The sequence below is a fragment of the Columba livia genome, chromosome 2 (assembly GCF_036013475.1).
Source record: "Columba livia isolate bColLiv1 breed racing homer chromosome 2, bColLiv1.pat.W.v2, whole genome shotgun sequence".
NCBI classification, from domain to species: domain Eukaryota; kingdom Metazoa; phylum Chordata; class Aves; order Columbiformes; family Columbidae; genus Columba; species Columba livia.
In genome coordinates, this window is record NC_088603.1 from 130,025,848 (window position 1) to 130,053,657 (window position 27,810).

The 27,810-nt window shown below is 35.6% G+C and overlaps 1 protein-coding gene across 2 annotated transcripts in view; it reads left to right on the forward strand.

The window, feature by feature from the left end:
• The window catches only part of HNF4G (hepatocyte nuclear factor 4 gamma), a 62,195-nt gene extending 34,943 nt beyond the window's left edge, over positions 1-27,252 (forward strand). Inside the window, exons 1-10 of one of the 2 annotated variants that reach the window (XM_065053835.1) lie at positions 919-6,059; positions 9,005-9,173; positions 10,896-10,990; positions 14,039-14,145; positions 18,266-18,421; positions 20,455-20,542; positions 22,648-22,800; positions 22,981-23,217; positions 23,704-23,826; positions 24,222-27,252. In XM_065053835.1, the coding sequence (XP_064909907.1) occupies positions 5,942-6,059; positions 9,005-9,173; positions 10,896-10,990; positions 14,039-14,145; positions 18,266-18,421; positions 20,455-20,542; positions 22,648-22,800; positions 22,981-23,217; positions 23,704-23,826; positions 24,222-24,340 (1,365 nt within the window). In that variant the 5' untranslated portion in view covers positions 919-5,941 and the 3' untranslated portion in view covers positions 24,341-27,252. Of the gene's footprint in view, positions 1-918; positions 6,060-9,004; positions 9,174-10,895; positions 10,991-14,038; positions 14,146-18,265; positions 18,422-20,454; positions 20,543-22,647; positions 22,801-22,980; positions 23,218-23,703; positions 23,827-24,221 lie in introns of those variants that run through there. The other variant, XM_065053836.1, reaches the window with a different exon arrangement.
• Positions 27,253-27,810: the final 558 nt, after the last annotated feature.

A 27,810-nucleotide genomic window follows, 5' to 3' on the forward strand; every position in this document is an offset into this window, starting at 1 on the left:
CTGATATATAATTATTATAGGTGTAATTCAGTTCTCCTTAGTTGAAGAAACTCACTGCAAATGAGAATAATAAAGAAGTGAAATAATAGCAATCCTGGTAGGTAATCAAGGGCAGGAGAGTGTAGCAGCAGGACCACCACACACAGGTGCACTGCTGGTTTCACTAAACCATTGACACAAAGTAGCACAAGGCATCTGGAAAATGAGGAATATATTGCCTTGATAATTTTGGTCTGTGAAAACTGATGGTGTAAACAATGTAATAATCATCCTCGAAACACACGTTTCTGTTAAACTGAGAGTGCAACTAAGCGTTCGTGAACTGGAATCTTTCTTAGATGTTACCCAAGGCACCCACTAATATTCTGTAAATTGATGTATGTGAGCATGTCTAAGTGATGAATAAAATCAGATAACCAGACAGTTTTGTTTACTTTGACTTCAAGTAGTGGATGTAACATCTTCCTTTTGCACCATTATATTACTGTTGCTGTGCTAGTAGTAGTGCTATCTCCTCAATGACAATGTGATATATAAAGTGAGTAAATCATTTATCCTTTTAGAATGAATTGCAGATAATATTTGGAATAAGGAGAGAGGATCCTAAAGTGGGCTATGTCCTCAGCCATTGTAAATTATCCTGCAGCAAATATTCAGGCTCAAAATATTTTAGAGCTTTCATATTCATTTGATATTTCCCCTCAAGTGCAGTCAGGGCAAAGAACCTAGTGGAGGCAAGATTAAAATTGTAAATTGCACTTCATAGCATTTGGAGTGTTAAATCTCCAACTCAGCTTTGAAACTTTGATGTAGACTAGTCATTGATATCTTCATAACTATTTTGGCAATATTTACAGCTTGCAAAATATGCTAAACAGGTTTAGTCTGTAGTGTCTGACAAGTCAGAAGCCAGGCACATTCTTTGTTTTCTATGTTTATTCATATTCATGGCTGTTGAAGTTGCAGCTGGTTGTTTTGCAAGACAGACACTTTATGAGGCCAAAAGCATAAAAATAATTCAGAGCTTGTAGTAGTGGTCTGCTCCCTGGTACACCAAAATGAAAAACAACAACCCCCCCCCAAACCCCAAAAACAAAACAACGAAAAACCCTCATCATAACGTGTTAAAGAAAGCTATGTATTTTTGGCTTATGGTACAGTGGAGCCAAACATAATGAATCACCAATTCAAATGAAAAAAGAGGCAGATTCAATATGTGCAAGAATCTCATTTTTGTAGAATGCCTGGGGTGGTCTAAGTGTCTGAAAATGTGTGTAATGGAAACAGGCTTAGCCTAGATTTTTACTTATATTTCACCTGGCATGATTTGTTGCAGCTAATCTTACCACCTGGCCTAATAAGTGTGTCGTGAAAAACTGCTATTCCATTCTGATACTGGCTTTGTTTTTCTAGTGTTTTATTTAACCACTATATTTTTAGGAAAAAGACAAAAGGAAGATGCAAAATGAAAAGGCAGAGAAACATCTAAGTGCCATAAATTTACTCGGGAAAATTGATAGTTGGTGTTGGATTTGAGAAGTGTGTATGAGATGATGCCTTTGACCATCTTATTGGAAGCAGTTGGGCTGTGCATTTACTCATTTACTCTTATGATTCACTAATTGTTCTGAAAAATCCTTTAACATTAACGAGCTCAAAAGCAACTTTGTCCTTTTTTGGCTCTGAATGTGGTGGTTTGTTTTTTTTTTTTTTTTTTTTTTGAGCGGGGAGCATGACAATGTTAGAGACTTGCTGTAATGTTTTAAAGTCGTAGAGAACTGTAGACATACTTTCATCAAGATATTTAGGTCTTAAGCACAAAAGGCTATTTATGCATACTAATGCATGTTTAGATTTTATCACTAATTTTTAGATCTGATTCAAGTCTATCATTTGTATTTAAAAAAAAAAGCCAGTGATCTCTATCAGATAAAGTAATGCTGCAGTGTTACAAATCTTTTCATGTCAAACGTCATAATTTTATATGTTTTAGAATACAAGCAAACATTTCCCAGTGATTACTCATGGGCCATTTAAGAAATCCTTGGGGGTGGGTGGCAGCAGAGCTGATGTGACGGTGACTGGCAGTGTTCTCCCTGGTGCTGAGGGTGTGTTGTGGGAGTTGGACGCTCAATCTCTGGTATGGGTGTGTGTCTTTGTAAGCCAAATACAAGATTCCCCGCTGGTGTGTGGAAATTTGCACACCACTTCCTGCATGGGAAGCTTTTGGCAAATAAGTTCTCTAACTTGGAAATCTTTGGCCAAGTTTACTACAGTAAGGCAATGTTCTGGCTCAGCTCATGTGCTTTCATTAGGTTTTGTTAATATAGACTCCTGGTGAACCCTGTCTCACGTGTGTGTTAGGAAATGGGAGGGGAGGCATTTAAAAATGTGTGCTTTATCGATGTACTTCATAAATATGCCGACTTACTGAAAAAAATGGGATGCCTTCCACGTATGTCCACCACAACTCACTGTACTTGCAAAACAAGTGTGAAGTGCTGTGAAGATGTATTCCTTACCAGAACATGTGGGAAACAAAAAAAACCAAACAACAGCCTTTAAATAAAGACTTTAATAAAGGGAACTACAGTTCTTACTAAGCTGGAATAATAAAAGGACATATTGGTACTTATTTAAAAAAAAAAAAGGAAGACAATCAGAACTATTTCCAGTTGTAGCTTGAGATTCGCTTTTGTTTTCAGAAAGGCTTTTATGGAAATAACCTTGATTTTATTAGCTTGTTTTCTATTTTAAACCACAATCAGAAAGAATGATTACATTTAATATGGAGAGCTGAAAAATTAACAGAGTTAATAGTCTTAAAGATAAGATAGGAATGCTTTCTGTATGTGATTGTGAGGTCATCAGATTCAAAGAAAAAAACAACAAAAAAACACATGAACAAAAACATTATTGTGTAGTTTTCTCTTTCTTCAGAATTACTGCAAAATTTATTTTGAAAAAATAATTTCCTACTCAGTTTCAGAGTGTCACATATCTGAAAGGAGTATTTCAAATTTTGACTAATTATACAATCCTAAAACTTCTTCTTACCTACGGCTAATAGTTCTTTGCTGTCAGCAGTGGGTGACTTAATATTTAAAAGAACATATACTACAATCTGCAAGGTCATTCAGAATCTGGAAAACAGTGCAGGTGTCCAATATGGAAAGAAATCTACTGTGTGGGGGTCTGAATACTAGTGAACAGTATAAAGCTTGGATTGACATGGGACCAAAAGCTGTTCATCACTGGCTTCTTTCCTTAACTGCTCTGATTCCCAGACTGCATTCTGATCGGCCTAAGATTGAAAGCAAACATACTAATATTTTACAGTAGTCATTTAGTATACATTGATTGTTCATGATTTACTTCATGATGCCAAAAAGTCCCCAGAAAGCAGATTTTTATGAATGAAAGATTTGACTGTAAGAAGTTTCCTTAGCAAAACATGAAAAAAATAGTATAAAGAACGGCTTTCTTATGGTGTACATTTTTCCATATTAAAAAATCAATTGAAATGAGTTTTTATATGACAGAAGTATGAAGGGTCAATTCATTCCCTCTCTTTAGTAGTCACTGAGGGGCTTGTTTTGGCAGCATTGAAGAAATTCTGCTAGCAGTGGTATGAATAGCAGGATTTGATCATGTCATACATGCTATCTTCCATCTTACATTCATTCCCTTATTTTAAAGTTGCTCATATGCCAGAGTGTTTTGGGGACTGAAGTTTCGAAATAAAATTCGGCTAGTCTTACACGTTTGTGCAGCATACAATTTTGGTATAAAAAAGCGCCAGATATTATTTATAGAAAATCCTATCAATTTATGCACTAAGGAACAAAAGATAGTTCATGCTAATATGTAAAGTTTTGTATATTATTTTAAATAGCATATTTAATGCAATGAATCATTTGTCTCTGAACAAGCTTCGTAGCAAACACTATGCAAATAGTTGCAGCTAATACAACAAATTCTACTACTGAAGAAACTTTTCAAAATGAACCATCAGAAAATAGGAAATGATTCCATCTTGTGATGAAACTACTGTGATTTCCTAAACATCAATCTTAATTTATGAATATACTTAGTATCCTTCTTTAAGAAAAATTTAAGAAATATTAGCTGTGTTGACAGTGAAAGTCTGAACACCTACAGTACTGTGAAATAAGACTGAGTAGTACTTTTTTCATTATTATAGGCACAAAATATTGTAACATTTCAGTCATAAACTTAAATATCTTATAATTTTTGCATGTATTATTTGTCTTCTGTAGTGCATAGGAAGTATTTGTAGTTATAATCGTCATTATTAAACGTGCTATTCATATGAAGGCTTTGCAGGTTTGCTCTTTTTAAAGTAGTAACTTTTGCAGGTTTTTGATGTCTCATTGAATATAATAATGGATGAGTTGTTTAAAGCAAAAGGAATAGCAGTAGTTTGAAAAGGGAAACCCCTGTGGAGTCCTTCCAAAATCTGCAGAGAATTTCTGTAACAAGTAACACAATCGTAAATGCTCTTCATTTTGGGGATAGCTTGGTGATTGGTGCTTCTACAAGAATTCTAATTAGGCCACTGGACTCCACCAAGGCCAGGAGGAGAACTAGCCCAATACTGTATCTGTGTGTTCACAAGGTGACAGGATGATTTCCACCTCTCAGGCAGCCCTGGGTATTTGGAAATGAGAAAAATGAATTTTGGAATGCTTTTCTGGGTCTTTTCCTGTAAATTTTCTTTTTTTTTTCAGTAGCTTGTCTGTCTTTTTTTTTTTTTTTTTTTTTTTTTTTTAATCAACGAGTTTTTAATGGTGCGATTTTTAGCTACTTCTACTGAACAGCAACTGCAGGCACTCTTTCCATTCAAATAAGCATTTCAATGCCCTAAATATAGTTATTTGCTCTTGTTAGTTAAATGTGAACTGGGTGGTTTTGCTGTATATTTAATGTAGCTGTTGGTCAGCAGTGTAAAGGGCAGTGTTGTATAGATAATTTTTTGACAAGCAATACCATTTGAAATTCCTCTACCAGCATTTAAAAACACCTGATTAGCAAGACAAATTCAGCTGTCTTTTGCACAGAGTCAAGGAGGGTTTCTAACTGCGTTTGTACGTGCTGTGTGTACCAACTGATGAGCAGTGGACCTACCCAGAGATTCTTCTTTTCAGAGAAGGCGAAAGATTTTTCTTCCCTGAGTGTCTGAATGGTGCTTGAAAAAAAAACAAAAAACAAAAAACCAAAAACATGCTGCCATCACATCTTGTATGAAGAAGAGTTGGAGCAGGAAGCCACCTTCTGAGAGTGTGTGAGGTCCACTGCCTAGAGCCATTGCAGCAGCACAGTGTGTGATGAACGGGATCTATAAACTGGCCTTTCTTGCTGCACAGCTTGTGTTGCTTGAGACCTTGGTTAAGCTCATTGCCACTGTTAAAGAACACTAACAGTTGTAAGAATGGGAGGTTTTTCAACTGTGTTTTAAAATATTATGGATGTTTTGGGTATAAGGATAGTCCATAGTTGTATCACATTTCCTTGTTGTTCTGAAAAGAGAAAAATGACATATGAACCTACAGTCTCTTTGCACAGAACAACGAGAGTGGTTTGTTTAGGACCATTTATACCACCTGATGTGTAGCTGGGCATAGGAGACAGGAAGCTTCCTGCACGTCCTTGGGTTCACTCAAGAACTGAAACAACTCCTGATAAGATTATTCCATCAAGCATTCCAAGTTTATCAGAAGGGTTGCCTTGTATCATAAAAACCCAACCAACCAACCAAAAAGAAAACCAGGTAGAATATAGCATGCAGAAGCAGTTTTCCAGCTCCTCCCATTGCAGCACGTAAGTGACACAGTTATAGTTAACTCTGGATTATCAATCACTGTGAAACAGAATGGGAAGGTTGGACATTTGAGCAGCTTTTTCACTGTTTTTGTGTTCAATGATGAGGCTCTCGGAACCAATGCTAGACATGGACATGGCAAACTACAGTGAAGTTTTAGATCCAACATATACAGCACTGGAGTTTGAAACTATGCAGATTCTGTATAATGGCAATGGTGAGTTCTTCTCTGTGATGCAAAATCAAGCCAGTTAACAGAAAAAGTGAAACTTAGTAGTGCTATAAGGTGTTAGTTAAATGTTTTATTAATGGAGCATTGGGGGGATTGTTTTCGAACTACAAATCTGATCTTTTACACTTCATCACAAACTCTAAGTTAATAACAATATAATTCTTTAACATTAAAGAAAATAAAAGAGAGGTTGTATGTAATAAAGTAACTGAACTGTACTGTCACCAGTCAGTTAATCAAAGGAAGAAAATGGCGTATTCAGCAGTTGTTTTATTTACTGTAAGACAAATGAATAACTAGTATTGACAGTTCGGACATCAAAGTATATTTCCTATATAACATTCAGAAGGACAGCACAAAATTATCCAGTGGCTTGTGAAAAAAAAATAGCTACTGTTTCTTGATGCCTAGTTTATAATTGCTGGTCTGATAATTTATTTTTTTAAATGTTAATTTAGTCTTTCTAGGTAGGCGTATATATGAACATTTTTGAAAAAATCACTTTGGCTTGCTAGAGGCTAATGTTTAGCTGAGAAAAACTATTTGTGTTTGCTTGGTGTAACACTTTAACTTTAGGTGTAATTTCTAATGCAATGAATTTTTAATAAATACTATGGATAAGTTATGCTTGAAATAGGAAGCACACCATTTCATTCTGCCATCAAGTGCTGACCAAAGGAAAAAAAATGTCAGTCTGTTAAAGTGAAGAAAAGTGTAAGGCAAATTAAACTACTCTAAAATGGCTTTCCAAATGATCTAATGTACCTAAAAATTGGTTTATTGTATCATAAAATATAATTCATAGATATATTTAATATGTATTTTTAAAAGGCAGAACAAGTATTTAGTGATTTGCAGGAAAAATACTTAGCACCTGCATTTCTACTTATTCCTGCCATTTAGAACTTAAGTTAGTTTTTATTGTTGGATTTGAAGTTTTATCTGTATTTCTGATGTTACTTTACAGCAAGCTGAGTAAACAAAAAGGTCGATTTGGTTGTTGATTGAGGAAGGAAAAACAGAGCTTTATGCCCAAAGTGATTTTGGAGCTATCACAACTATTATGTAACTTTTAGATTATTTCTCTGCTTTCTGTTCTAATACGGGTGATTTCATTGGTCATATGTTTTTTTTTTTTTTTTCTGAATAGCACCCTGTCAGATCTGTTAATGTTACATAGAATGGAAAAGCAGATTAGGGAGGTTATGCTGTGTTGCATTATGTGTTGGTGATATAGCTATTTAAATTATTCACTATAAGAGTTTGGTAATTATTAGTTATTAGGTGTAGCCCTTTTGTGTTTATAGTTTGCTTTGAGTTTAACCTAAGTATTTTCTTATAGAATTTATAGAAACATTGTCTTGTAGCTACAGTGCTAGTCTGGAACAGAAAGCTGCCTCTTATGAACCTTCCTATGTGTCTTTTCTAGCTGTCTAAATTAATGGGAATAATTCAGAGATGTTTCACAAGCCACATCCAGGCAGATCATGCAGTTCTGTTGAAATCAAAGAATTTTGCAAAATCAGGCCAATTTCCCAGATGTTTTGTTTCAGAACAATACCAAGGAAAATAAGCATATACTTTTATATATATACAAGTTATATTGCTATGAAATATTTCATCATTAAATTTGAATATTGCATTTAAAATTGCTCTGCTGTATCATTTTGATGCAAAATTACCAGACTCCAAAAGAAAGATTTTACATTTTTCTAGCTAAAGTAATTCTGTAACCCATTTTTAAAAATAATTTTCCAGTAATGACAAACGTAATTTTAAAATAAAACCTTTACAGAACTGAATTCTTACCTTTAAGATTTCATTTTTATTTAATCGATTTTTAATGTAATTCATATCAATTCTGTGTCTGTAAAACAGAATAAAAATGTTACTGCTCTCTTTGTCTAAAGAATTCTGTTTAAACTCAAAGCTCTTCAGAACACAATGAAAATTTTATAATATATTTGTGTAATACTTTTCAGTTGGATTTAGTACAATATGAGTAATAATATGTATCAATATTAACAGTTGTAGTTTTTGACCTATCCCCTGTTCATGAATTTACATACTTGACTTTTGACTGTATGTTTGACTAACTAATTAACATGGCACTCTTTTCCTGACTGAACAACTACAAATGTTTAGGGCAATTGTTGCAAGCAGCTTTCATTTTGTAAATCCAGAGGCAGAACAGAAACCTTCCTTCCTTCCTTCCTATTTTACAATTATTTCTTTGCACATGTCTGTTAAAAATTGTTACTCAAAGAAGAATAAATATGTCTGTGTTGATTTCAGGTGAATTTCTTCAGTATTATTTGTCATATTTGATGACTAATTGTTAGTCACATAGCTAATATTCTCTTGTGCAAGTAAAGTCTGCACCAATGTTCTTTTGGAAATTTTTTTCAAGGAAATAACACACAGTCCTCTTAGCATGACCTTTTTTTCATCAAGGATTGTGCAAATTCTTTTTAGTGTCACATATGCAGGTGTATCTTTCTATGAAAGTTGACAGTTATTGCCAGCTCCTATGAAACTGCTACATGAGATCTTTGCCAGCTAACTAGGCAACACTGCTTTGTGCCAAAGTTCATCTTTATGTTTGTAAGAACATATGCAATTGTACATCCAGAGTTACACTTTAATTTTTAACCCTTTTCAGTTGGAAAGAATTTTGAATAAAATTATTTGTTGCTGAGAACTTCATAAATTCTGTTGACATCTCTATAACTTTCGAAGTGTTGATCTGGACAGATAGTGATATAGACAGAACCATATATAAACTGGTATATAAAAAGCTATATGAAAAGCGAGCGGCATTTAAAAGTGAAAAGGCCAGAAAAAGCCTTCATTTAAGTACAAATTGTTCATGAGGTAGTTGTTGAAAGTCTTTGTCTGTAACTACGTATGTTGTTCTTCCCTCTCCTCAGACAGTTCAGGAGAATCTGTCAACATGAATGCTGCTGACAACGGGGTCAGTGGTCTCTGTGCAATATGTGGAGACCGAGCGACTGGAAAACATTATGGTGCTTCCAGCTGTGATGGATGCAAGGGATTCTTTAGACGCAGTATCCGGAAAAATCACGTCTATACATGCAGGTATTTCCAAAGTTTGTCTAGAGGCACTAAATGAATGAATGCAAGCAAAAATTACATCCAGATCTTTTCAGACTTTTCAGAACTATGTGATGATGAGCGTGTGGTTCATGGTATATTCTTATGATTGGAAAAAAATGTCTTTAATTCAAGACTACTTGATATTGCACATTCCAGATACTACATTCCAGAAATCTGTTGATATTGCTGATGTCATTACATCACTGAAGACCTATTTCCCTCTTTTATTAATGATTGCAAAGGTGATTCTCCTGAAAAACATACAAACAAACAAACCCACCAAAACAAACACACCCCCCAAAAATAAAACAAAACAAAACAAAACAAAAACAAAAACAAAAAAAACACCACCAAGAAAACAAAACCAGGAAAAATTCTCATATTTTCAGTGGCAATGTGAAAATTATAATTCTTGTTTTCTAATTTTTTTTTTTTTTTTCTTATGAAGGCAGTTTCTGGATAGGAAGTCTAAGATTTATGAGTCTTTTTTTAAGGGCTATGCAAGCACATCTGCACATCTTCCCACTTTGGCTGACACACTGCTCTTTTGAATGAACATTTTGCCCCCTGTCAGTCTGAATGGCAATGTACTAATTTCCAGATGCCTCGCTGCCCGAATTATCACACTGCATGTCTGTGCACCATATTTGACGAATTGCTCTGTGCAGGTGCAAGTGCATAAAATATCAGTTTTAAGTTGTGCACAGAATATGTGGAAAGCTCTGTGAGTTTAGACAAATCACTAAAGAAGAAAACTTTTTTTAAATAATGATTTATTACTGGAAATGTTGTTTGCTACACTCTTCTGTGGTTGCTTAATCCTCTTATAAGGAAATCTCTCCCTTATAAAAATACCACAGTGATATAGCATAGACATACCCCTAAAGTGGTGTGACAAGGGCTGACATAAGTAAATTCAAAAAGAGCTCTGCAAAACATAGATCTGTTTCTCCAACAAACACACAGCAAAAAGGCAGAAGCAAACAGGGAGGGAGGGGATGGCTCATATGCATTCCCCTTAGGCACACCTGTAGGTGTGCATGAGAGCTTGAGTAAGCCTTCTTGAAGTGTCACACTCTGTGTGTTTCCTCATGTCTTTATGTCATTGTGGTGGTAGAAAATTTTCTTCCCCTTTCCTGTTTAGATTGTCATCTGTAATGATACAACATGTAGCTTGTTCTTTGGTATCTCCCAGAAGGAGTAGTTTGCCACCCAAGGGTGCTGGTTTTGCAGATAAGGACCTCTTCATGACAGTGACACTTGGCTGTTTCCTTGATTGTCCTTTCCTTTTTCTATCTGTAGCTTTTCTTATTTCCCCCCTCACTGCCATTTGATGCAGCCAGTTGCTGGCATATCTCACAAATACACTGAGATCTAAATGATGCACATAACTCCAAAATTTTCCACACTTGCCCATTCCAATGGATATATGTGCCTACACACACACATATATTCCTCCAACTCTCAAGACTGATTAACAAAAAATTGAAAAATCCAATAGGAGATTAAAGTCTGTGGTTATAGATATTGTCCTGACAGGCCAGATTAGGTTTTGGGGTTTTTTGTTTGTGTTTGTGTTTTGTTTTGTTTGCCTTTTTGGTTTGTTTGTTTGATTGTTTGTTTGTTTGTTGTTTTATTTTTCTGCACAATCAGGGTGATGCTTTAGTAATGCTTTATGCATCTACCTTTTCTTGTCTCTGATAGATTCAACCGGCAATGTGTTGTTGACAAGGATAAAAGGAATCAATGCAGATATTGTCGTTTAAAAAAGTGTTTTCGAGCAGGAATGAAAAAAGAAGGTAATAGAATCATTTATTATTTGATATACAGAGAGAAATAATCTAAATTAGTTTTGAAATGTAATAAAAATTCTACAAAGACTCCAGCATGAAAAGACCAAATGACCACAAGAGGAGAGCAATAGTAAAAGAAAGGTAGTGGGAATATCAGAGGATGTTTGCACGGGATTGTTGAGACTGTTGCTTCACTGGCAATTATGATGTAGAGGTGAAAGTCTTCCTGATCTGGTTCAAGTAATCACTCAAAAATAGTTATTTCATCACAAACTTTGCCACCTGTTTTATTAGGAGCATGATATATCTGCCTGAAGGCCAGTCTGCAATGTAAAGGTGCACAGTTCTCCTGCACTGTAACTAGTCTATAATATTTTTAGTCTATACACAGATTTCTTAAGATAAAGGAAGCTATTTATACTCTTGTATATCTTTATTATAGTATCGCTTTGCTAGTGATTATAGGGTTTTAGTATGAGATAAAACAGATTTTCCCCTTGCAGCTGGATGGGGATATTCTAAACAGTTTACACTCTGTATGTATGAAATAGGTTTGCTAATTCTTGTGGATTGCTTTGAACACAGTTTATCCTTTTGGAATTGAAGCCATTAAAATCAATGACGTATATATATTATCAATCTGATGTGAAGAAAAGGGAAGACCTGTGTGTCCACAAAAGCCATAAAAGTTTTGCAAAAAGCAGAGCTTCACAGACTTCTAAAACCTCAAATTAAAGAATAATATAGCTCAGAAGGGACATCTGGAAGTTATCGATTCCAGGCCCCCATTTAAAGCAAGGCTGACTTCTACGTTCAGTCAGGTTGCCTGGGACCCTCTCCAGAGAGATTTATACCATCCCTGAGAGGGGAGATTCCGCAACCTCTTTCAGCAACTTCTTCCAGTGCTTTACTACCCTCAGTGGAAAGAGCTTTTTCCTTATCTATAGTTGGAATGTGTCTTGCCCCAATTGGGTTAGTGTCCATTGTCTCTTGTCCTTCAATGTGCATCTGAGAAGAATCTGTCTCCATTATCTGTAAACCCCACCTCCACCTCAGACCTCTCTTTTCCTCATAAACAAAGATGCCTCTCTCTGGTTCACCTTGTGTGTTGCATCTCCATAGCCCTCCACTGGACACTGCTCCATTTTCCACCCACTTTCATGTACTGTGGAGCCTAAAACAGAGAAATAATCACTTCCCTCAACTGGCTAATGCAGCTTGGTGCATGTCTAGCTGACATTGCCATGAGGCATGCTGCTGACTCATGTTTGTGAAGATATATCCCACACGAAACTTTTAACATCATTTACACTGCTCTGCTTCTTCTGGTCCCACCACCTATACAACTTTTGCTTTTCATTGCATCCAAGCCATATTTATTCAAGACTTCCTAATGCCAAAATAATTCAAAATGCTGAACTGTAAATTTCACTAATTGTGTGTTGTTATATTCCTCTCTATACCATCAGAGGATGTCTCATAGCATATGAATAGCATAGTCTACATGATAGTTTCTTAGCTTGGTTCTAGCAAATTGTTTCCTTCAGAGTGAAGGAAAGAAAGGATTCAGCTGCTAAAAGCTATACAAGCTCTCTTTGAGCAAATATTCCCCCTTCCCCTTGGAGTCTTGGAGTCTCTGTATAAGGCAACTTTAGCCTGAGCTGACAAAAAGACTTTAGCAAGACAGAGAATCCAGTCTAATAATCAAAAATTATGCATACGCAGGAGAAAAATGAAGCATTTCCTTACGATTATCAAAGTGCTCCACCAATGGCTTTCACTAGTGACTGTCAGAATAGCTTACTATTTTTCTAATACTTAATCGGTGCTGACCTTCTTTTAATTGTCTATATAGCACTTAAGCTGCTGAGATTCAGTTTTTTCTCCATTCTTTTAAAAAGGTTATTTTTTTTTCCTGTCTACAGGAACATTTACCGCTTTGTGTTTATCACTGCACAACAATTCTTACTGTGACCTTAATAAAAGGCCCATCAGTGAGTGTCCTTGGCAAAAAGTTAGTACACCTCTGGAATAAACTATGTGCATTGTTCAGATAAACCCTGAAAACTATTCAGTGTATAGAATATTTTATTTTTTTATTGAAGCCTTTGGTACTACTCCTAAATCCTGTAATGCAGATTGTTTCCCACAAAACAGCAAACGTATCTTTGGAAATAAAGCTGCTGCTCTTAAAAGATGATGAGATTCCTTGCGCAATAAAAAGATTTTGATCAGCAGAACTTTTTTTTTTTTCTTTTCCCCTTGGTCTAACCTTGGACATGATCTAGGTCTCAGAAAAATCTGACTGATAGTTTTATTTTTCCTTCTTTCAGTTCAAAACTTAGCCTTGTTGCTTCATAAGCCTTACATGTGCTGATTAAGGATTCTTTATCCAAAGCCCTTTCAACTGCCTTCTTTTGGACCCCATGAGACAAAACTTACTGGACTGAAACTTTTTTAGTGCCTTTTTTTTTTTTTTTTAACTTAGTTAATGTTCTGCAAACTGCCTAGGAATGCAATGTCACTGAGGAGGACCATGTGATTTAAGTTTCAAAATTATCTTACTAGTGGATTTAGTTCATGATTCATTCCTGTTTCAGGTTTCTCAGAGGAGAGCAGGAGTAAGGCTTTCACACTTCCTCTGATTGAGACATTTTGTCAGTGGTGGTGCTGCACCTCTTGACCTGTTCAGCAGTCTGGAGATGTCCATTTCTGCTATTATCATAAAGCCTCACTTATTAAACTGGTTAAAATAACAAAATGACAGCATGTGTTCAAGTTCAAAGGAAGAAGAGGTTTTACTGTAATACAGTCACAAAAGTGCTGATTATTCAGTATCTATGATTAGTTACACGTAGCTTTTACAGGCAAACTATATGCAGATAAAGACCATAAACATGTATTGTCACCCTTCCTCATTACTCACAACTAAAAGCACAAGGACTCTTTTGAATGTCATACTTTTTGATTATTGTAGTTATCTAGTAAACTTCTGGAATTATATTATGTGGCAATGTCTACAAGTCAATAAATTAGATTATTATTCTTTTCCAGCTGTACAAAATGAACGGGACAGGATAAGTACAAGAAGAAACACTTTTGATGGCTGCAACATTCCCTCTATTAGCACATTGTCACAAGCTGAGGCACTCTCCCGTCAGGTACTGAGATGAACCACAACATTTTTTTATGACTTTAAAACTATTTTTTCTGAGGTTAAATACTTTTCAGTTTCTTACTGAATATAATTATTGGGATTACTTTATTCTACTTCCAAAATGCACCCAGCTTCCGCTTTGCAATGAAAGAAAGCGTAATCTTAAAACAAAGTCAATAAAAAAAAAATTCTACTTTGTCCAGGACAATATGTTCTAGGCACCCTTCTTAGTAAAGCTTTATGGTTCTGACTGCTTTTAAATCACTTGCTGTCTCAGGGAGCTGGTGGCATCTATCTATTTTTGACACTGGCTTTCTCACGAAACATTAGCAAAAAAATTGTCCAAAGACATTACAATCAAAGGGGTGTGGACACTCATTTCCTTACTTTCTTTTAAAAATAATTTTTTTATTATCCTTCAACATAATAAATAAGGCAAACAGAAGTGTTCCAACTGCAGAGTCTATTCACATCTCGCTTTTAAATTTTCTTTGTCTCATCTGAACTTCATTTTCCTTTTTTTTTTTTCTTCCTATCCAATCAATTGCTGAATGGAATGGTCTCCAGTCCTTTTCTGCACCTCAGATAAATCATGGTCATTGATTCTGCATTCTTGCACCTCTACTAACTTACTTAGAATTTAACTGCCACCTTTATGATTTCATGCTGACTGATTTATACATCCCCAAATGTTTCATAATCTCATTCTTTATCAGCATCTCTCTTAGGGTGGAACTGCCTGTAAAGAATTGATGCAGGAATTACTGGGTGATAGTCTTTGGCACATATTGCATGTCTGGGCAGACTAGCTGAACATAATGGACCTTTCTACCTTTCATACCTATACAGCATGAAAAATATGCCTGTTTTTACCTCCTTAGTAATTCTTTGAACTTGCTTATTGTGCGGTTTTGTTTTGTTTTTTTTTTTTTTTTTTTTTTTTTTTGTTTTTTTTTTTTTTGTTTTTTTTTTTTTTTTTTGTGTTACTCCCTTAATCATTTACAACTCGTAAATGCAATTCAGGACTAAGAGCTGTCCTAAACAGGATCACATCCTCAGCCTCTCCTGCCACAAAGTTCTTTTCAGCCTGTAGATTCCTGGCCTAAAACATCACCCTGAGTATACACATAAATTTATTCTACTTATTACTTGGTATGTTGTAGTAGGAGACAATTGCTCCCACTATGCCAAGCATATGTGAAGAAACACTCTTGGCCTCAAAGAACATGAGTCACATTAACATGATAGAAAAGTTGTCTTAAAAGTCTCTTAAAAGTCTATGTTTTTTTCTTAATCTTAGTGAGTCTGTAAGATTAGTTCAGTTCAGTGGAGGGACTTGGAGGAGGTTGTGGTGTCGCAAATCATTAGCTAAGTCCTTCAGCTGTGAAATGAAGAAGAAGGTGGGATCCATCCCTTTTAAATGTTTCATGTTAAAATAAAGAAAATGAATTATTTTTTCCCTGAAGATCCTTTACAGGGGCAAATTATCCAAGTCTGATATTTCTCCTATGAACCCAGGAGAGGCTTTCTAGGTTGTATAAATATGAAAAGGACAAGCTGGACTATCGTAGGAGTAAAGATGTGTCTCTGATGGTTCTCAGATAAGTAGGCATATAGTGTTATATGGTCATGTTCATCAAGTTACATGTTGCACCAGGAGAGGTTTCATCTCACTATAAAAAAGAAATTTTTTACAGTGAGAACAATCAACTACTGGAACAACCTTCACAGGGCTGTGGTGGAGTCTCCGTCAATGGAGTGTTTCAAGATGTGATTGGACAGGGTGGTAGGTAACATCATCTAGTCTCCCTTTCTCACAAAACGTTGGATGAGATGACTTTTCAAGGTCCCCTCCAACCTGGGCTGAAATATGATTCAGTGAAGTCAGCAACTCCCTTGTTGCACCCCAGAAATGAGAGGCAGGTTAAAGCAATTGAGAAACAGAAAGGAAAGTTCTCAGCCCCATATGCTTTTGAAGTGATGCAAGCCTAGGCATTCATAATGAGCTCCATGGGAGTCATCCCATGAATCCCCAGCAGAGGCAGGGCAAGTAATTTCAGCACAGAGTCTATAGATTGTCCTGTAAGACACAATTTATAAAGATGCATAGCTTTGGTTAAAAGATAGAAAAGCAAGGACAACGTAGTAAGTTCATGAGTCAGAAGGTCTAATGGTTAAACAATCTGCCTGTTCTTCACCTTCTTGAATTAACTTGTAGTTGATGCATGGTGGTATCTTTTTCTGGTAGATCAGAGTGCCTCCTGCTATCAGAACTCTCTTCTCTGTGTAGGTACTTTTGAATCATGATCAAGACTCCTCTTACTCTCCTGGAAAAAATGAAATATGTTGAATTTCTTTACCCTCTTTCTGTACTGAAGGTTTTCTGGAGTGATTGTTCTGGTAACTTTCACCTCAATTATATTCAGTATTTCAACTATGTTTTTGTAGAACAGATGCCAGAAATGGACTCGTGATTACAGCAGGGGTTTTACAAATTCTGTGTCTACAAAGAGACAATACCTCTAACTTTTTCTTACATTATAACCTTTCAATTAGGTGTCTGAGGATTTTTCTCCTGCTTAGCTGCTGTATTTTCCTGAGAACTAATGTTCAGCCGGTTAACTGCCATTTATACCTAAGATGTTTTCAGCATTTTAGACTACTGAATTATGTAGGAAGCACTGAGCTTTAGTTCAGAAGTGTAGCTCCTTTTGGTGACCCAAGGATAATAAGGTTTCACCACAGATCTCACTGGGGGATTTAACATTGATCTGGAAGTGAAGGGGATCTGGTAGGAGTCAACCTAAATAGCTACATTTGTAGCTACACAGTACTGGAAGATTAAATGAATTTTTTTGGGGTGGGGGGAGATAATGAAATTACAGAATTTCCCAAGTATGCTTTCTGTAATAAAAAGTAAGGCGAAAGTCAGTTTAATAGACCTTTTACAGTGGTGAGGTTTTGCAGTTGTTGTGGTGGGGTCTCTTTTTCTTTTTCTTTTTCTTTTTCTTTTTCTTTTTCTTTTTCTTTTTCTTTTTCTTTTTCTTTTTCTTTTTCTTTTTCTTTTTCTTTTTCTTTTTCTTTTTCTTTTTTTTTTCTTTTTCTTTTTCTTTTTCTTTCTTCTCTTTTCCTTTTCCTTTTCCTTTTTTCTTCCCACCTTTCCTTTTCCCTTTCCCTTTCCCTTTACCTTTCCCTTTTTTTCTTTCGTCTTTTGCTTTGCTTCTTTCTTTTCTTCTCTCTTCTTCCTTCTTTTTCTTTCTCCTTCCTTCCTTCCTTTCTTCCTTCCTTCCTTCCTTTCTTTCTTTCTTTCTTTCTTTCTTATTCTTTTTTCTTCCCCGGTATAATAGCAACTATAAACTAACCTTTTCTCAGGCTTGGCTTTATCTTATGTTGTCTTTCTTGCCTGGCTTAAGAGCAAGCCTGGTTTTGTTCCTTTACTTGAAAAGTCATTAAGAATTTCAAGGTTTGGCTCAGTGATTATGTGAAAGTGCCCCAGCTTCAGGCCCAGAAATATATTGCTGTCTTCTTCTTTCACAGAACACTGTTCACTGCAGGTGGTCTAATGCACACTCATATCCTTTACATTTGCTCTGAAATGTCTCAGGCCTCTGCCTATACTGCTGCTTCATCATTACAAACCATTCTCCTCCAGGCACTAAAGAACCCTTGTTTTACTTTCTAAAGTTAATGATACTTATCTTTTCACTAGAAGAACATGCTACCCCTTTATCTCTCTCTTTCTTCGACCTTAATGTTACTGCATGCTCCTATGAGCTCCTTTTTCTTTTTTTGAAATTAAGCAAATATCAACCATGTTAAAGGAAAAGCTGCCTCGCCCCCCCTCCAAAATAAGGGGTTTAAAATTTAAAAATAGTACTTTGGAATGAGAAAATATTGTATCAAGATAAGAATAGTGTAATTTTTAACATACTATAATACACACTGGTAATAATTATAAATAAAATTGTATCATTTATGTGCAGACTAATGGTCCATATGGTGAAGGAATTTCTCAAGAATATGCATAATTACTACTGTGATTTTTTCTTAAATATGCTGTTAACCAGTAAAAATGCAGTTATATGAAATTTAACGTTGTTAATTTTTTCTCTCACTATGGCCAGATCTCAATCTCCAGTCCTGGTGCTAGCACTGACATAAATGTTAAGAAAATTGCTAGTATTAGTGATGTCTGTGAATCTATGAAGCAACAACTTTTGGTCCTGGTGGAATGGGCTAAATATATTCCAGGCTTCTGTGAATTACCACTGGATGACCAGGTATAAGAGGAGACCAAAGAGAGAACTTTAATTACCGCCCTGTTATTTCTGTGATATTTAAGTGTTATGATAAAATACTCCTTTTTTTTTTTTTTTCTGATCAAATAGAGATGGAACATATTAAAATTTTTTAAAGTTTAGAAATAGCACCACCACAAAAAAAAATAGAGGAAGTTTATAAGGCTCTAGCACATTAAAAAAAAGAAACGGCAAACCAGTATGTGTTCCAGTGTTTTGTGTTTTTCTGTATTCTTTTGGAAGGAGAGATACCAAGCTGCATGCAAAAATGAAAAAAAAATTATAAAAAAAAACCCATGTTTTTTCTGATCTTGCACAGTATTTATTACATGTTCACCTTTCATTATAATATGGTTTAAGACAGCCTGTTTTTTTTCATTTGAAGCAGGTCTTCTGTACCTGCAAAAACAAAAAGCCATTAAAATCTCTAGCAAATGCCATACTTACTGTTATCAATCCATAGCAAATAATCTTTCATATGACACAATATACTAAAACTATGTTGTATATAATGAGTGTGGCAGAAAATGCATCAAATCTTGAAAATGTTTAAGGGTTTTTACGACAGAGGTCTGATCTATCATCACAGCTCAGAACCAGTGTCTCCATGTTGTGGTAAGCAGTTCTCTCACCAGCCACCTGGGCAGGAGATTAATTCATGTCTCAGGATCACTTGATTCCAGTCCACTGAAATCTGATTCAGCTTCAAAATGACTCTGTGAAGTGTGAGGAGTAATTCCTCCTTTTTGCCTCTTCAGTTTCTTAGTCTTTAACAAAATCCTGCAAGGAGGGTTAGATCATCCTTGGGTTTGGGACTGAGCTCATTCCCTTTTATACTCTTCCTCAGGAATATGGAGGTGTTTCAGGCCACAGGAAACCCCCCAAAATAGTAGCTTAATGATGTCTTTACAGATCCACAGAATATGATATGTATGCACAAGCTCAACATACTGGAATAAGTTAAAAATCTGTTCTTGTGAAAGAAGGAGAATTTTAAATGCATTGGTTACACAAGGGAACCAAAGCAAGCAAAAATATTTCTGTTTTTACTGTTAACATGAAAGAAAAGAGAAGGGATCAGACTTCATTAAAAAGTTCCTGTCTGTATTAAAAAAACTCAGCTTACAAAGATAGGCTGAAAACACTGCTGCTGTGCAGCTTGAAAAGTACCTTTTGGGAAATACTCCAGAACCTTAAGTATCTTAGAAGAGTATAAACAAAGGTATTGGGAGTTAAAACAAATGACACTTTTGCATCTGTGATAGCCTCTTTGTAAGGGGAATTGTGCATTTAGTTATAAAATAGACCATCTGGTTTTGAACAAATGATTCCTGATCTGGGAATCAGCCTGATTTACAAACCATAGAGCAGGCCAGAGTAGATAAGTTAACTCTACTGAGAATCTGAAAAGTCTTAACAATTAAGTATTCTTAGGTGCTGTGTACATTTACATAACTCATTAAGTATTGGTTTAGATTTGGAAGAAAATAATTACTTGCCAAGAGAGGAGTTCCTTGAGGAAATAGAGGCCAGCACTGAAGGTTCAAGCAGACATTAAAAACAAACAAAGTAAATAGATGACAAAGAGTAAATTAAATACCACATTTTTAAGTGCCTTCCTGGTATGAATCAGTTTTCCTCTTTGTTGACAGTAGTGGATATTTTAGCATATCTGGCTTTGTTGGGGAAAAAGCTCTTTTAAGTTCCACCTAACTAACACAAGGGAATAGGCACTAGGAAAAACATTCAAGTATTTTTGAGAAGTATTTTGCAGACCCACATGTTTAAAAGCTAGACCAAATGCTAGAAGTGACAGAGGACAATTTAATTATAGTGTGCTGTTAATACAGTGCTAAGGTTTTTACATCCACTTTACATTTTACATTAGAATATTAACAGTCTTAAACTTGTACCTATAGCTGAATACACCCATGGTAATATGCAACCTCATTTATTTTGCCTTTATTGGAACTTAGTGCTTTATCTTCTACTAAGTCTACTGTTTTCCTCCTGAGGTTGCCCTCCTAAGAGCACATGCTGGGGAACACCTGTTGCTCGGAGCAGCAAAACGATCCATGGCATATAAGGACATTTTACTTTTAGGTAAATATTGGTTTTGTTTTAATTAATAATGATGATGCTACAGTACATTAGCAACCATATAATCACTTAAGTGTGGCAACTGTTCTGGCACAATCAAAACAATGTATTCTGTGAATGCCAAGTAGCTATTAATGACATAATGTCATGTGCCCTGTTCCAGCAAAAGCCGGCGGACAGTTTTGTGTGAGTTAATACAGCTAAAGGTTCATTTGATATCAGAAACTGCAACTTAAGGGAAATTCTGGCAGATTGTCTCTTTACGTTAGTGACCTCTCTGCACTTTTGTCCATAAAAAAACAGAACAAAACAACAACAAAAAACCCCATATAAAACTTTTGCTTAAAAGAGGAACAGCCATTCTCTGGCAAATAGACTTGTTTCAGCCTTCGTGAAAAACATTTATCTGGATGTTTCCCAAGAGCCCTTCAGAAATAGTCAGAGAAGACCCTACAGGGTAGAAAATTGGACAGCCTGTTCCCTGCAACCCACTTTCCTGAGTCCTCTCACAGCCTTCACAGTCACCATGTGGCCATCCTGTAAACAGCCTGCCTGTTGTCCGCTGCTATGTGGGAGATGGGTGCATTCATGGCACAGCGAGGAGTTACAGCCATATAAGCATATTCTTGGTCATTTGAAATGTCTTCTTCACTGGGTTGTATAAAAAGAGCATGACTTTAGGGAAGCGGACATCATCGTGTGGTGGAAGCATATCTCCTCTCCATTCACACAAGAGAGAGGCACAGTAATATAATGAGATGTGTGCCTGTGTTAATAGTGATGTGATGAGGCATTTGTTAGTGTTGGTTGACACAGTTCTCTGCCCGTCTGAAGTGCACCCTTCCAAAAACAGTCTCATTAAACATGTGCAGCAATTGGGCTGTTTTGTGAGAAAATGTGTATGTCTTCTTGGACAGAATTTTTGAAGTGAGGCAAGACTATGCAGAATATAGACTCAGACTAGGTTCTTTGCTGGTTGTGCGGTGTGAGGGGGTTTTCTGCTACTTGTTCTGCTTCCTCTTTGGGCCTTCATTTACATAGCTCTTAATCAGCTTCAATTTATTTTTACACATACGGTGACATTAAAGGGACAGGAAGGGCTTGTTCTGGAGATACTACTCTAAACATCAATCCTTTCAAATTAAAGACTATAAAAAATTACATTGATAACATAGTTCTTTAGATACAGTTTTACTGACAAAATTAACAGAAATAAAAAGGCAATATTTATATCATTATTTGGATTAGAAGGTAATAAGGGCAAATAGTGAGAAAATAATCAGCGGAAAATTATAGTCAACATCGCCATCATCAGCATATATACTGAAAGAAGAAACAGTTTGAGGCTCCAAGGCTTATTTTTGATATTTGGAGGTACATATCTGTAGAGCTTATGAGTCATTTTAGTATGGATGTCTTGTGATATAATCATCAGCTTTTATTTCAAAAACTGGTTGATGGCTTCTGGAAGCTCTGTGGCTTTCCCACTTTTCTCAGCACTTAAATCAAATGGTTTCTGGACAGAAGGTAAATTAAGATGCCATGATGGAGACTTCCCCAAAATGAAAATTTTAAATTAAAAGAGCAGGGAAAATTCATTCTTCACTGAAAATATTAAGGTGCTTCTAAATTTTATTAGGAATAGCAGAAGCATCTGTTAGAAATATTCCTGGTGCCTCCTCTGGAAGAAGGCTTCTTTGTCCATTGACAAACACTGATCATTCAGCTTCAGATTTATTATTTTAATGGGGAAACATGAAATTTTAAGATCAGTGTATCGTTATATTCAGCTATTATGTAAAGATAAAGGTCTTCTTGCTCCATGCTTCTGGATTAAAACATGGACCTCAGCCTTGTGGACTAATCAGCAGCTGCATGTGTTGGTGTATTTACATGCACAGATTATTTAATGGGTGACAGCTGTATTTCACACATATACATTACTTGCAAAGAACAATTTTGCATGATACAAAGAAGAGTTATTAATTTAAAAAAATTTAACAATTTGATTAGGCAGAATAAAAGGTGCTGTTGAATATGGACTATATCTAACATGTTACATCAAAGTCTTTATATAAATCCATATGTTGGTATTCTCTCTCTCCAAGGCAACAATTACATAATCCATCGCAACAGTACTGAAGTAGAGATCAGCCGAGTGGCAAATCGGATTCTAGATGAACTAGTTCGACCCTTCCAGGAAATTCAAATAGATGACAATGAGTACGCTTGCTTGAAAGCAATTGTGTTTTTTGATCCAGGTACCTTTTTGAAAATATCTCTCAGAATTATTGTGCACGTTATTATACTGAAAGAAATTTTTGTTGATGTTGCACCTGCTCACATTATCTAGCTGGATGGAAAAGAATAAAATGAAAAAAAGTAAGGCACTTCTCCCAAATCATAATCTGCCTTGACTTTAAGTTTTTTCATTTTTTAAGATGCAAAGGGTCTGAGTAATCCAATGAAGATTAAGAACATGCGGTTCCAAGTCCAAATCAGTTTAGAGGATTATATTAATGACCGTCAGTATGACTCCCGAGGAAGATTTGGAGAACTTCTGCTTCTACTGCCTACACTCCAGAGCATCACTTGGCAAATGATTGAGCAAATACAATTGGTTAAATTGTTTGGAATTGTTAAAATTGACAGTTTGCTTCAGGAAATGTTACTGGGAGGTAAGCTAACAACTTTTTAAATTTACCATGTTGTATTATGTCAACTTTAGCATACTGGGATGTTGAGACAGTCATGACATAAGCAAGCACTTTGACCACTGATTTGCTGGCTGAGTTTTGAGTCATATGATTGTTAGCTAAAGCCTTCTTGTCTAGGCCGCTCGTTTAGTCACAGTCTTACAACCTCAGATTGTGCTGTGTACTTCTCAGTCATTGTTGGATATCTAGTCATAAGACTCTCTAGGCAGATGGAGGAATCCTTACAAATATTTAATGAAATCCACTCTTAATGCAGTCAAAACAGTGAAAATAAACACAGTACTTAATATGGTTGAAGTCTGGTTAAATTGTTTAATGAATACCCAGAGACAATTTTTCAAATTGCCAATCAAAATATTTGTTCTTTGGAAATGTAATTATTGCGATATAACTCACTGGCAACAACATGCTCTTTTAAATTGATATGTGCTCGTGTTCTTTTTGCAGGTACTTCTAATGATGCCAGTCATCTGCATCATCCAGTACATCCTCACCTAGCCCAAGATCCATTAACTGGCCAAACTATCCTCATAAGTTCAATGTCTGCTCCTGTACATACAGAACAGATTTGTAAGTAATTACAAGTTAAACTTCTGTCATAACATTTCAGTGTTACAGTTAAAAATATTGATTAGAATGGTGGCCTGTCAGTGCTCATAGAGTTATTTAATCATAATTCTTAAATGAAAATAATTGTGCATTAAAAAATTAAGTATATAAACAATCTTAAGTAAGCAACTTTGACATGAATTTAATCCGATTTTTAAAATTCAGCACTATTCTGATATATCATTGGTTTCACATGCACAATTTTTAAAATACTAAAAAATCTGATAAATAAAATATTCTATTTACCTAGCATGCCAAATGTAACAGAACTTCCTTTTGGGACAGTAGTAGGTATATATGTATGCAGAATAGGTTGGAATACAAAAATATGTAATTCTTTCTATATTCTTTTTCAGCAACTCCAGAAACCCCATTACCTTCCCCTCCTCAAGGCTCTGGGCAAGAATACAAAACACTTACAAATCAGGCTTCAGTAATTGCACAACAATCTATTTTGAAACAAAAACCATTGTGATAATGTTTGTCTATTTTGCCCTTCCTTCCTTCCTTCCTTCTTTCCTTCCTTCCTTCCTTCCTTCTTTCCTTCCTTCCTTCCTTCCTTCCTTCCTTCCTTCCTTCCTTCCTTCCTTCCTTCCTTCCTTCCTTCCTTCCTTCCTTCCTTCCTTCTCTCACTCCCTTCCTCCTTCCTTTTTATGCACTAGATAAACTGGTAGGACACTTGCACATTTAAAATCTCAGGATGATAATGGAAATTATTTCCGCAGCAGCCACTACTGTGGGTGTTTCTTAAAACACCTCATGATTTGGAAAGTAATACTCACTGTTCTGACTGCCATGTACAACTCTAATTGTGGACACTGCAGTCTGACAAATATGTATAGAGGTTGATATTATTTTTAGATCTTTTAACTGCACAGATTAATTTTTTATTTTCTGTTTTAGTTTTTTTCTTAATATTATTGTTCTAGTTGTGTATATATTAATAATTTTTTCATTGTGACGGAACTTGTTAGCGCTTGTTTAGCTGTGAATTGTAGACATTGAAAGCAGGTTAATCAAACAAAAGCCAAGATTCCTTAAATGGTAAAGCAGAAGGCTACCAAACAAACCATATGTATTAAATACAAAGGAGAAAATAATGGACAAAAATACCCAATTAATTGTAACAAAAAAACCCCTTACTTGAAAGAATCTTCCCTTTCAAGTAAAAATTCAACAAAAGAGTTGAATCCTCCCTGCTTATCTGTTTGTATGAATCAGAGGGCCTGTGATGTGCAGACATGTTTGAGGACTTTTAAAAATCTGCATACACGGTGATGTCTATATCAGCCAAGTGAACAGTACCAAGGCATGAGTGCAGGCATTTATATGGCAAAATTGTTAGAACAGTGACTGGTATGCTTTTTGGTAAAGACTAACTAGTACTCTCCCTAACAACTGGACAGATTTTGGGAATTAAGCCAGTCTAAGACACGTTTCACTAGGTGCTTTGGACATGGTCACCTCTCTATAGGGGCACAGAGAATATAACTAGGAATATGCCACTTGACCTCAGGACTGGAGTATAGCCTCTTTACTGTTTGATTTACTACTGTAAATGTAGCCATTGTGTTTACTAGCCTAACTGGCTAGTGAATCCATGTTTCAGCAATCACTGTAAACTTAACTTACAGAGTATTTGTACTTATGTAGTAGCTTTGTGTCTGGAGTGGTATGGCTTACTAACTCAAGCAGCAGATGTGCCAAAGTTCAGTTCCAGATGTTCTTGGTTTGAGCCATGGTATTTCAAACTGGAAAAGAACCAGCACACCAAATGCTCATTCTCTGGATTTTTAAGAGTTTTTCAGAAGCTTGGGATGAATTGACTTACTGTGACGAGCCCCCTTCTTCTCCTCTTCTTCCTCCCCTGCTGGTCTTGGGGGAGCCACCATCGACTAAGTTTTGTGTCTGGAGTCTATAAATACCTGTCTGGATTTGGACCCTCTGTGGATTTGCACAAAGGGGACCTTGTGACACATGCTCACTTGGGCATATGCTCACTCAGTAACAATTTGTGAAAATGATCTATTGTGATGTGTAAAGTGACCTGTTGTTCATACAATACTGATGTCATAAGAAAATCACCTCTTTGCACATTTTATTCTAGACAGCAATGATTTTTTTAGTACTTTAAGGTAGACTTTCTTCCCAGAAGTAATGTAAGAGAGAAACAGAGAAAAAAAGAGAATAAAGTACTGCAGTTTGCCAAACTATTGCAAAGAGAAAACATAGAGGAGTCAGAAATTCTGCAAGGTGAGATACTGATCATCCCGAACCAGATACCTGCATTAATCACAGCATCCAAAGATAGTGTAGTTAAACTCTGGCTTTTAAAAGTTACTCAAACCAACTATTATGATCCTTCAGATAGATTTTTTGCAGGCAGGAAATGTAACACAGTAAATGCTGAGCTGACCTGAACATTCAAAAGACTTTAATGAGAATACACTTACCACCAAATAGCTGCTGTATTTCTTTATGTTATTTTAAAGTAGTTGCTTTTGTAAAGTCTGCATATCGTAGCTCTTAATGTTTGCCTTTTGCTCTGTAGAGTGTTTTTATTTTTGTTGGTTACTGTTTATTTTTTATCAATGCATTGCTCTTTTTATAAGTTCCTTTTAGTATGTTTTTTTATGACAGAATAAAGTACCAAAGTTTTACCATTAACTTTAGGGGGATCCAGACTGTGCTATATTTACAAGTTGGCCACCAATCCTTTTTGAGGAAATGCAAAGGTAAAGCATGCATGAGAGATACTGAGTAGCCAAAAGTTGACTGATGGGAGCCACTTTTGTGTACTAGTCATAGAGAGAATGTTTGGCTGAAGATGGATCTCCATGACTTCACTGGGTCAGATTAACTAAGTCAATTGCATAAACATGGCAGTATTGGTCTAACTAAAAACATTTAACTGGAAATAAAATGTTGTCCCCACCCTTGCCTCATATAAGCAATGTGCATAATAGCTGAACGGGTTTAGTTTTCACATGGTACTTTAGATATCAAGTGTACAATAAAAAGTTTTAACACACTGCCAAATTGTACTGGATGAAAAATATACTTTAGTATTTTATCTGACAAAAAGTTGTTATCTATTTTGTATGATATATTGCAGTTTTGAATGAGAGGAACACCACTGTAATTTATTGGGAAAAGCTGATTTATTTTATAAATGTAACATTATTTTTGTAAACTTAATTATGAAAAAATCAGAAATGATTAGCTTTGTTAAATATTAAATTATAATGAGATGTAACTTTATATGTTTGAACTCTGATACCAAGTTTTTGTGTTGAGCATTTGGAATTGAAATGGTTGCTGGAAATATTTCAAATGGACTGTTTTTCATCAAAGCTCAATAAAGAAAAATGAATGATCCAAATGACACATTTGCCTTTTGCTAATTTTGTGACTATTTACATAAACAATGACAATGCCTTTTATTGCTTATAAGTAAATATAAAACTGAAACAAGCTTTCATCTCTACAGTATTCACAACATCAGTGTGGCTGAGATTGGAAGGGAGCCCTGGAGGTCATCTTGTCCAACCCCTCTGCTCAAGCAGGATATTGAAATCATATGAAAGAATATGATGGCAACATTTTAGTTGATTCTACTGTAACATGGCAAAGTATTACATAGCTATGGTTTTCAATTTTAATTCTGACTCAGAAAAGAATTGAAGCACATGCTTAATTCCAGCTGTGTTTAAAATGAAGCATATGTTCTACTGCCTTTTTTTTTTCTTTTCTGGACAGGAATAACTTAACAAATCACTCCCTTTCATTGCTCCAGCGTATTCCTATTTAGGGCACTTCAGTTGCAACTAAGCCATTATTTGTTTTGTAGATAAAGACTTTGTAAACTTTAGAAAGATTCTTTAAGATGTATTTTTTTTAAATAATCATTATCTCCTTAGCATTGGAAAGTATGTTCAGTTGTAT